Source organism: Solea senegalensis, linkage group LG9 (assembly GCF_019176455.1).
Source record: "Solea senegalensis isolate Sse05_10M linkage group LG9, IFAPA_SoseM_1, whole genome shotgun sequence".
Lineage (NCBI taxonomy): Eukaryota > Metazoa > Chordata > Actinopteri > Pleuronectiformes > Soleidae > Solea > Solea senegalensis.
The window spans coordinates 15420107-15431960 of record NC_058029.1 but is presented as its reverse complement, the minus strand read 5'-3'; the positions used below and the strand labels follow the sequence as shown (position 1 = coordinate 15431960).

Sequence of the window (11854 nt, the reverse complement as noted above, 5' to 3'; positions counted from 1 at the left end):
AAATATCATCATGAATATCTTAACTGTGATATCACGAGAAACTATTAAATATCATTTTAAGCTCATTTTGCCAAACCGACTATGAAACAGTTGGGTTTTTTTTTTTGTTTTTTTTCTTATGCCCCCTCTTGACCCTTGTGGACATGTTGTCCTCATGTCCTGTATTGTCGGCAGCCTCCTGGCTCATACGTATAGTGTTGAGTTTAATATGTCGGCGAGAAAGGAAACGTGCGTTGACAGACATCTGCTATTAATGTAGTCTTAGAGGAGTCAGACCTTTTAAACTGCGGTGTTTAAAAATGTCGAGCTGTTGTTTGCCGGCCTCCCCGGTCATCACTCTTTGGGCGCTACACCGACTTCGCTGACTCTCTCGTCAGCCAGAAATGTGCCCATGTGTCACGGATGATTAAGTAGGCAATCAGCCAGTATTGATTAACATGATTAGTTGGCGTGCAAGGGCGAGGATGTATGGTGTGTTTCAGAGTGGCTGCCTCAGACAGAGATGGAGCCAGCGCTGTCTGCACTGTTTGGCCAGATGGATCCTCAGTGCTCCCACCACTGTCAACGCCGCATGCTTTATGTCTCCTGCAGTATTGATTTTCTACACCCTCTTTAATTTCTTGCCGTATAATATCTGCTTTTCTAAACCCAGAGTCACGATGAGCAATTGCTTTTGGAGCCCGTCATGTGCACTGGTTCTATGGCGAGGTGAGGTTTCTGTGACGCACAGGGAGGATTCTTTTGCAGCCACTTCAGTTAATTCTCCGTTTCTTTTAAGGACACAGAGTCGGGCTTTTCGACACAGAAGTTTGCCACACACCATACACCATTTGTCACAGCAGCACTGCACAAATGAGACTTAAGAGCGGCCTATGATTTGCTCTTTACCAAACGGACACGCTCCATTAACTTTTAATTATGAGAGTGCCGCGTTACAGGTAGGCACAATAACAAGCCACACTGTGCCAAATGTCAGGAGCGGCTCTGCAGAGGAGCATGTGCCTCTGCATAACATAAGAAAACATGACTGCATAGAGAAAGAGACGGGCAAAGTGGAAGCCAGAAGATGACAGTGTGGTTTGTAAACAGGCAGCTGGGCTTTGTGTGGAAGGGATGAACAAAGAGAGCAGCCTGTCCTCAGGGAGGGAGAAGGCAGCCTGACAGCCTCATCTGAGCTGCCTGGGACTCTGGGAGAAGAGATCTGGACTGGCCTAAATCTACTCCTCAGCTTCACTATTCTCTGTCTATTCTCTGTCTCCATGCTTCCCCTCCCTCCCTCCCTCGCTCCCTCCCTCCTGGCTGCCTGTCCTTCCCCCTCTATTCAGGCTACTGAGTTTGTGCTCTCCTCGCAGCATGAGTAAGGGAGAGTGATAATAGAAAAAGGCAGTCTTGCTGCATCAGTACATTTACACCACTCTCTATCTCCTCGCATCCAGGAGAGAGATAAGTTCTACATGTCCCGCATTGTGGTGTTAGAGCTTCTGCAAGCTCTCAAGTTCAAGTCTCCTCTGCCTGACACAAACTTGCTACTGCTGGTCCAGGTAAAAACACTTTTATATGTCACAGTGTAGTACAAATAAAACCCCTCTCTCTCTCTCTCTGCATTAAACCTAAACCTGTGTTGTGGGCCGTGTCAGTTTGTTTGTGCAGATATTGGTACACGGCTCGCGGAATCAACCATCATCCAAAAGCACATGATCTCGACGCTGCAGGGGGTGAGACTTTAGTCGCTCTGTGCACGGATTATATTATCAAAATCAGCCTTATAAAACAGCAGGGAAATAAAGACGGAACCCAGTGTGATTCCTCCTAAAGCATAAACTGCCTTTGTTCTCCATAGTGCACAACTGCAGCAATGGAATGCATGAGGCAATACATAAGCGAGCTCCTGGACTTCATTGCAGACATGCACACGCTAACCAAACTTAAAGTAAGTCTTCATGCGGATGCGACAACATGCACTACATCTGTTTTTGTCTCACTACTTTTCAACGTTATCTTTTATCCAGAGCCATATGAAGGCTTGCTGTCAGCCGCTGCATGAAGACACTTTTGGGGGGAACCTGAAAGTGGGTTTGGCACAAGTCGCCGCCATGGAGATCAGTAAAGGGAACCACCGCGATAACAAAGCTGTGGTGCGTTATCTTCCCTGGCTTTATCACCCACCGTCCACCATGCAACAAGGGTGAGAACGAGCGCACAGATGTGTGCAGTCACGCACTTGATATACTGTCCGTTGATAGAAGTGACACGTCCTCTTTCTTAACTCTCTTAAATTGTGATTTCTTATTGGATTCCCAAATAGTGCTATTTATAAGTAAGATAAGTAAGAGATCTGAGAATTTAAAGTGTGAATTTTTCTTTCCGCAGGCCAAAAGAATTCATCGAGTGCGTGTCCCACATCCGTCAGCTTTCCTGGCTACTGCTGGGCTCCCTGACACACTGTGCCCTGCACCAGGGCTCCACCTCCTGCATGCCCATCCCTCTCGACGCTGGCTCCCACATTGCAGATCATCTCATTGTTATACTCATTGGTTTTCCAGAACAGTCAAAGGTGCTGCAATTTAAACACTCTCGTCTAATAATGCATGAGCGTGATCCACTGACCTCTCTGGTTTTGGTCTTGGTCTCCCTGCAGACGTCCGTGTTGCACATGTGCTCTTTGTTCCACGCCTTCATGTTTGCCCAGCTGTGGACCATTTACTGCGAGCAGGCAGCTGCTGCGCCGTCACTGCAGAACCAGAACCAGACAGAGTTTTCCTCCAGCGCCATCCTCACCGGTCTAGAGTTCTGGAGTCGGGTTACACCGAGCATCCTGCAGCTCATGGCGCACAATAAAGTGGTGAGTGCTCCGTCTTAGTTCTAAAATGCTCAATTTCAGCAAATAAATGTCTATAATTTTGATCGTCTTGTGTCAGATGGTGGAGATGGTGTGTCTTCACGTCATCAGTCTGATGGAAGCCCTGCAGGAGTGCAACTCAACCATATTTGTCAAGGTCTGCTATAGACGGAGCATTTGTTTTGGATCCTACTTGCATTTGATCAACGTGACAATTAATCTAACACAACTTCTCCGTGTGTTTTTAGTTAATTCCTATGTGGCTGCCCATGATTCAGTCAAACCTTAAGGTAAGACCCATGTGTTTTCTGCCCTTTTTTTGTTTGCCAACTATTTGACCTTTGCTCTCCAACTAAGACGTTGTCAACCATTGTTCCCTCCGTCCTTCATTAGCATTTGTCAGCGGGGCTGCAGTTGCGTCTCCAGGCCATCCAGAACAGGGTAAACCACCAGTGTCTCCAGGGTCAAGCATCCGGAGCTCCTCCGTTCGCTCTCCGCAAATGGCTGCAGTGCACCCAGTTCAAGATGGCTCAGGTGGAGATCCAGTCGTCGGAGGCCGCCTCGCAGTTCTACCCCATGTGATCGTGCGGCTCTCTCAACCGCGTATCTGCTCTGGCTGAAAGTTCCGCCCCAGAAGGAGAAGAAGGGAAAAAAAAAAGGACTCTTACATAAACTGATGCTGTGTGGGATTCAAATGGACTGAATCATTCTGCACCTTTTTAGTATAATATCTCTATATGTACAGCAAATCTATGCTATTGTAAAGAACTAGCGCTGGAGCTGATGATGAAAGGTGTGGTAGGCTTGTGTTTGATAAATGTATCAGGTGCCTATAACCGAGTCCGTCAATGACCACGAGAATTTCTATAGACCCACGTCCGTAATAGTGAGAGCGTGAAAGCAAATGACTGTGTTTGAGAGCTGTAACTTTTTAAACGACTCGGCTGCAAACAGGATAATAAAAGTATGAGTTTTCTTTTTCTAAATGTTGAGTCATTTCATGTGAATTGTCGACGCCTTTCAAAAAAAATATTCAAATGTGACATTTACTGCCCTTTAATGTCCTCACCGCCAGGTGTGGGAAAATGTCTAGTTTACTCCACTGCAGATGGCAGAGTGTTAAAATCTTTTTTCTTTTCTTTTCTTTTTTTTTTTGAAACTCTTCCGGACGAGAAACTGAACCGGGAAAATAACTCGACATGCATTTATCCAGCTCTGGCCTGAGATCCTTGTCAGGCTGTCAGTCATGCTGCCTCTCGCCATCAGAGCTCAAATCGATCAGAGGCCAGTCTGAGTTGCAGCAGCAGCTTTTTAACTCGATAAGGTGGAGCCAGACACTGGAGGTAAACAAGACTATTTTGGTTGTGGGCCCCCCTCCCTGCCCCCAAAGTGGAAAGCCCCACCACCTCCACCCTCTTCTCCAGCCCACTTCATTGGCAGCAGCGAAACAGATTGGCCCACGCATATACCGAGCAAACACGATTACCTTTGACCTAATGTGGTTTGTTGTGATTAAGTATTGTTGTGAGGTCTACCCACATTACCGCGATGCTCTCGTCTGAGAATAACAGATGACATGACAGCAGGGCCCGAGAGCCGAACAGCACATTAATCTCTGTTTTGATCCTCACTTCTGCGAGGGTTTCATTATCAAGCTCTAACATGAATTAAATCTGATGAAATAAATGTGTTCTGCAGGACGAAAATTGGCTTATTAGACAGAAATAAGCACAAATTGCATGTATTTCTTTCTCCCCTCCAAAATTGCCTTTCAGTCCGTGTGTGCGTGCGTGTGTGTGAGAGGTTGTTGAGAGGTGTGCGCCAAATGACTCACTATTATAATATCACACAATGTGGCTAATGAACACACTCTCCGATGACCCAGAGCCAGCTGAATCAGGCTGCAGTGCCTCCTCTCATCAACCTCTCGTCTTGGCTCATCAAGGAACTCCTCTCCCGCTGTGTGTGTGCCTCTAAAGGGTTCGCTAAAGTGATGCTGTATTGCAGGTGTGCACGCGCATGTGACCCCCGCACGTGTGCAAGTCACCGCCAGCCGCTGTTGTGATCGTTTGAACTCGCAGCCCTCTTTTTTGAAACGACTCCTCTTTCCTCTCCCTCTCCCTCATTAGCAGCAGCTTATGTAATCAGCGTCCCACAGGTATCCAGCACTGTTCCCGCCCCCTGCCTACTGCCTCCTGGAGGACCATATGGAAGAGCTGGCCTGATGAGTAGGCAGCTGGAGGTACTGGGGGGGGTAATTAACACTGACCAAAGGCCTCTCAGGCAGAGAGGGTGTGAGTGGGTCCTTAAGAATTGTGAAGGTCAGCTTTCAAAGGACTGTGACTGTGCAAGCTCTCACACACACACACACACACACACACGTATTATCACCAGGTGTGTGTATTGGTGACAGTCGTCGGTTACAGAGCAAACTGAGAGAGTCACACAGGCTGCAGAATCTTTGAAGAATCTGTGCATCAGTGTCCATTTGGCTGCGTGGCGATACCATCAGACAGACCCCCCACCCCCTCCCCTCCACCCTCACTCCCACCCCGCCGAAGCATTGCTGTCACATCGCTTTTATTACAGCGAAATCCTCTGCACCCTGGCTGGAAAATGCATGAATGTTTAAATTGCTCCGAGTGTCCATCGGCATCAACATCAAGTGCATGGTATCTGAACCAGGGGGAGGGAAAAGTGGACAATTGTCCCTCACTCACATTATAATTCACTGACATTCCTCTTCACTGCTCCTCTGCTTCAGCTCGTCAAAGTACAGGTTTGTCCCCCCCCTTGTTTGTTTCACGTCATTAACCACAGTTAATGTGTAATGTGCAAAATAATATAGAAATGAAGACGAATTTCTTTTTGATTGCCAAATACATTAGCTGACACTTTTTTAGACATGCAACGAGAGGTTAGAACGGGTACGACAATCCAAATTTAAAAGGTTGGAGAGCATCATTTCCCTTTCCTCCACAGAGACAACCCACACAACACACTTCTATGAGGAGCTACACTCTTTTCCACAACGTAAACATAGAGAGAATTAAAAAAAATTGGAAAACATAAGAGAAATATATTAAATTTCTAACATTTACGTGAAGGAATAATCAATAACTTTAACTGAACTGGAAGTGGAATCTAAAGAATCAAACCAGGTCCAATATTTACCTGTGAGAGATCCCTGTCACCTGCAACTGGTTTGCAACCTGCATAAACCTTCTAGGGACCTTCGCATCTTCTTCTATGTAATCAAACACATCCCTTGAAAATCGTTACCTGACCTATTCAAAACAACGAAACTGGTGGTTAAAAATGGTCAGAAAGGTTACAGTATGCACACATTTGTCATCTTGAACTGGGTCACATCTAACAGTACAACCTCTTTACCACAAGCTTTTTTTTCATAATTATTGATTGGGCCCCACTGTGGCACAATATGTTGACGTGGTGAAGTGGTCTTGTTTGCACCATGTCACGTGAAGTACAATTAGCTTGGTAATCATAGTTCATTAAAGATGCAGTGCGTGAGACAAATGTCCTCCCCCTCCATAGCGGGAGGCCTGGGAGACACGTCCAGTTCAGCTCTGCCCAAGACAACAAGACAACACAACACAGCACAGAGCGGACACGGTGGACACAATAAATATAAGTCATGGCGCTTTTCCGTTACGCAGTTCAAGCACTACTTGGCTCGATTCTACTCGGTTTGGGGTCGCAATAGCACGGCTGCACAAAACTGCCGTGACGTCGTTTTATACGCGACGCAAACACGCAAACGAGTGACGAGCAAAGCAGTTGTGTTCAATGTACTGAATCATAAAGGTGCGGCGCAGGGTCCTGTAGTATCTGACTTCACCATCGGGTGGCGGTACCAGTCAGGGCGCAGGGAACAGGACGCATTTCTACCAAAGAAGAAGAGAACGATGCCGCAGCTCCCCCGGACGCGCCTGGTTTGAGCGGCTCATCAGCTGAAAGGTCCGTCGGGCAGGGGAGTGTGGGTGTCAGTCGGTTCAAGGGTTGCCAGGTTGAGGCTTGGATGATTACTGTATATCCTTGGATGACTACTTCCTCTGGGGTTGAAATGGTTTTTCTGCTTGGTGAGTGGGACTGATGCTCCACCTACTGGTGGGGCGGAAGTTCAGTTCACCCAGTGCGCTCCTTGCACGCGTCTTGCAAATTGTGCCATGCGCATGGTGCACGTCGGGTCCGCTTTCAGCACGGCTTTTAGCGGTGCTGTCGCTAAACCAGAGAGACATTTCCTTACTAAGGAAGATTAACGCACATGTTCAGGATTTTTAAGCCTCTTTAACTGATCTACAATTGGTCAGTGACGACACTCTCTGACCAATCAGTGGCCGGCAATCTGATGATGTCACAAATATAGATATAACAACATCCATTAGCAGCACCTCCTTAGACACAACAGACTGTAAGTCAGTTATTATGTACAGTTTTATTTACAACTGAAAAACTCCAGCAATGAAAACAACGTATACACATCTCTCTATCTGTTTGGTATAATGCATAAATTGTGTGTGTACTATTGATTGCCATATATACATGAATGGCTTCCTCCATCAACATGACAACATTGACATTGACTCTAAATGGTAGCACATTTTTGTTTAAGTGTCGCTATGTATAAACATTATGTTCCATTACACTGTACATGAATTAACAGTCAGAAGGCAGATATTTAAATATCAATATTTACATTCATGCATCCTTCATTTCTCTCAGATAGGTACATGGCGGGGCGGGGGTATGGGTGTATACTGTTAATAGCTAATACTTGTGCATGTTCAGATGCAAGCGTGTGGTTGTTGTTGTTGTTGTTGTTTTTTCCTCCAAATTTCTTATACCTAACTGACAGCCACAGAGTGCAGCCCACTCTCACTGAGTACACTCATCTGCATGCACACTCACAGACAGACAGACAGACACACAGACAGTCAGAGACACACATAACCGAATGCACACGCAAATATGCACGCACGCACGCACGCGCAAGCTTAGAGACACACAGATTTTATGTAAAAAAAGCACAGCAGCATTGAGTGATGCTCCATTTCAGCTCAGTTGTGTTTTTCCAGCAGGGATGTGGAGGATACCAGTGACAGCGCTGAGTCTCACACACACAAGACACAGCTCGTCTTCTGAGGACACTGCAGTGTATTCCATTCCATTTGGACAGCCTAAACAAAGCGACGTCCCAGAAATGAACTACAATGCAGCTAATGCCAAATGCTAACCTTAAAGGTGGGGTGAGAGATTATGTTTTGGAGCATTTCATTTTTTTTTAACAGTAAAATTCTCTTCACACCCGGTTGTAACAAATGAATTAATGCATTGTCACAGAAATAAAAAAAAATGAAATCACCTGTGGAGCAGACAGGCCAGTGAAAACACCATCCAAATCATAATGAACAACTCGAATTAATGAATTGGATCGTGACGCATCAATCAAACTGCCATCTGCCATCTGCCACTTCTACCCCTCCGCTAATCTTGCTCAGAATACAACGCCTGAGCTTATGCTAGCTTGCTAAATCCAATGAGACAGTTGCAGCAACGGTACGGCAGAAAAGGTGCCAACAACACGTGTTGGATTAGCATTTAGCTTTGTATTACTAGAACAGGGGTTGTATTTTTGAAAAAATTGTGCTTCCCAACCTCAGTTTCCCCTGAGTTGAAAAATATCTTCATTCTTTTCTTTGTTACGTGGCCACCAGTGACACTTGGTCCTGTTAGCGTAACTGTTAGCAGTTAGCAAAGATGGCGGACGCTGTTTACATTAGAAATATCTTCATTCTTTTCTTTGTTATGTGCCCACCAGTGACACTTGATCCTGTTAGTGTAACTGTTAGCAGTTAGCAAAGGTGGTGGACGCTGTTTACATTCTGGGAATGAGGTCCCGTCCCCCTACGAGTGGGTCTAAAAAGTACGGAATTAGCGCAGCAGTTTCAAGACCAAGTGTCACTGGTGGGCACGTAACAAAAAAAAGAATGAAGATATTTCTCGACTCAGGGGAAACTGAGTTTGGGAAGCACAATTTTACAAAAATACTAGCCCTATTCTCGTAAATACAAAGCTAAATGCTAATCGGTGAAGTATTCCTTAACTGTTTTTCCAGGATCTCCAACCCTACATTTAACCTAAACTTAATCATTTCTTCAGAAATTAGTGTTCAAACCAGGTTTTGGTCTCAATGAGGACTACTGGTCCTGACAAGGTCAGTGTTTATGCCAGAAAAAGTGCTAAAGAACTAAAAAAATGTATACCGACACATACACACACACATACACACACACACATCCCTACTGAGGCCATCCTCTGTGCAACCTGATCTCTGGCAATTGGCTAAGTCTCCTGTCTCTCACCCGTCACACAAGGTCAACACTGGGCTCATGTCCCCTGGGCTAAGTCCTTCTTGACAGACAGAAGAGGAAAAAGAAAAAAGAAAAGAGAAGATTGTAAAAATCCAATCCACAAAACACAGCTGAAGGCGTCTAACTCACCCCCAAAGACTCAGAAACGACAAAAAAATGAACCAGGTGACGTGTGAAAGCAGGTTTAACATGTTTTTTAGGGGGCTCGCTTTGACATAACTAACCAAAGACGGGGGGGGGACGAGCATATGATGCAGCACAGAAACAAAGTTTTTTTTTTTTAAACATAGTACATCATTAAAACCCCGTTTTTACGTTTTAGCTGAAGTCTCGGGGAAACAGAGAAGAGCATATTAAACACCCCAGAGACACAACAACTGATGACAAAACGTGTTTTCTGCATCAGCGTCTCGACAAACCGACAGCAGGCTTAAAGCAGCGGAGCACCACAAATGATTCACATGGTTTATAAATTATTCACTTAAAAGAAAAAAGAAGAAGAAGAAAGAAAGAAAGAAACACACAGTGGATTCATCAAGATGTTCAAGATTCTTCAAGATGCGAGTAACTTACGAGACAGTTTTATTCCGTTTTAAGTAGAAAAATAAAATTCAAATGTAGAAGATTAGGAAATAAAGTAGAGCAGAAATAAATAGACGGACAACTGACGTGTATTACAATGAGTCTTGAGTGGATATTTTTGGCATGGTAAAAAATAACCAGAATGTCCCATTAGAAGTTGTTGCTCCTTTTGATCCCTTTTTCTTTTTTTTCCTTTTTCTAAATATGGATTTCATTAAATTGCATAGTCAGATGAATCCACATCTTGGATCAGGGAGCGACAGTAACGTCATGCCTCTCGCACGACATCGGCGTCAGAGATGGAGAACAAAAAGATGGAACAGTGCGAGGATTGGAATATAAAAAAATGTTGCATTCTCTGTTTAAAAACTGCATGCACATTATTTAGTGTATGTGTTTCTGTGTGTGTGTGTGTGTGTGTGTGTGAGGTGCTGTCCTGTCGGGCCCCCCATGTGACAGCAGAGCTGCAGTATTGTCTGTTGCTCCATTGCAGATGTCAACAGTGTGCGAGGTCTGGATCTGCGGCAGACTGGCAGACAGTCCCTCTCCAGCCAGCAGCCAACCAGCCTGTCAGCAACACTTGCTGTTACTCAGAGCATAATGTTCAGCCCGCTGTGCCACTCCGGACACCGCGAGGGTGCGTAGCTCTTTCTCTCCGTCCTTTCAGCCTCCCCTCCCTCCCCCCCTTCCGTCTTTTACAGCTCCTCTTGAGCTGAAAGGTGTCTTTAGTCCCCGGCCACATGCCAAACAAAGAAGGAAGGTACCTGAATACCTTGGGTTGAAAAGAAACAAACCCCCGTTGCATTCTGGGTGTGAGAAGGTATTTGGGGTAAGGTGAGAGATGGCCGTTGTGTGATGTCACGTTCTGCATCTACCTGAAAACAAGTCTATACCACAGTGTTGTTTGTTCCCATGGCCTTCTTGTTACGGATGCTCATGGCATATTCCCCGCGACTCGTACCGTTCTCTTCTTTTCGCAGTGGTTTCCTGCAAATAAACATTGTCAAAGAGTCAGAACTTAATTCAACTTTCTTCACCTTCAACATGGAAATAAAACAGAAGTCATGGATAGTGTTTGGTCACCTCTGGCCTTTTCTTTCTTGGCTTACAAACAAACAAATCTCGTCCATCATTAAGTCAAGCTTTTTCAACTACGGCTCATCGCCAAGGTGAAGGCCTATCTCCTTCGCAAGGTCTTAGAGACACTGATCCATGCTTTTAGAACATCTCGGCTGGATTATTGTAACTCTGTCATCTGTCCGGCGATTCCCGCTTTGCCTTTTAACAGGAAAAAAGAAGAGAGACCACGTCACACCTGTGTTGCGCCCTCTCCACTGTTTTAGGATTGATTTTAAAATGTAATTGTTGGTTTTTAAAGCTCTTAACGGTTTGGTGCCATCATACCTCTCGGATCTTCTTTTTCCTTGCTCTGAGGTCTAATAACAGGTTTGCTTTTAGATTTTAGTGCCAAAATCTCGACTGAAAACCCGGGTCGATCTGGCTAGACCCTGGTATACTTCCGTATGCACATGACATGATTTGCGTAATCGACGCACAGATTTTGGACAACGCATGCACCGGTAGGTGGAGTATTAGGCTGCAGAGCTGCAGACTTGTACCGCCACCCGATGGTGAAGGCAGATACTACAGAACTCTGACACGTGAGTATACCAGAGTCTGCGATACTTCAGCACGTCTGCGGAAGTAAACCAGGGCCTTAAACTTTGGAACGAGTTACCCATGGAAACTAAATCTGATTTTATGTTTTATACCTTTTACGCTGCCGTGCCTTTAAATCTGTAAAGCACTTTGGTCAACCTTTTTAAATGTGCTCTAGAAATAAAGTTAACTTGACTTGAGGATAAGTTTGTTGTCAGGAGAGATTTGATGTCATATCCCCCTCAACAAAGTCCATGTCATTAAGCAGAATTCTAAACTATTAACCTTTGGACTGATTTGATTTCGGTGTGGGTAATTCGCTGGTCTCAACAATCCTTTCTAATAGCTCCAGTGTTCGGAATTACTTGCAGGAACGGGA

General features: G+C 45.2%; 1 protein-coding gene and 1 long non-coding RNA gene across 2 annotated transcripts; one reads left to right on the top strand and one right to left on the bottom strand.

The window, feature by feature from the left end:
• Window positions 1-6: 6 nt before the first annotated feature.
• Window positions 7-3825, top strand: LOC122774885 (protein unc-79 homolog). Its single transcript, XM_044034477.1, has 9 exons — window positions 7-1541; window positions 1638-1715; window positions 1841-1930; window positions 2010-2185; window positions 2371-2554; window positions 2639-2842; window positions 2919-2996; window positions 3088-3129; window positions 3233-3825. Exons 1-9 carry the CDS (start codon window positions 1455-1457, stop codon window positions 3419-3421), a joined length of 1128 nt encoding a protein of 375 aa, XP_043890412.1. The 5' UTR covers window positions 7-1454; the 3' UTR covers window positions 3422-3825.
• A 5974-nt stretch (window positions 3826-9799) lies between these two features.
• On the bottom strand, window positions 9800-11618 carry LOC122774876. Its single transcript, XR_006361029.1, has 2 exons — window positions 10900-11618; window positions 9800-10803 (listed from the first exon to the last, which is right to left on the bottom strand). It is a non-coding gene; the product is annotated as an uncharacterized LOC122774876 (long non-coding RNA).
• Window positions 11619-11854: the final 236 nt, after the last annotated feature.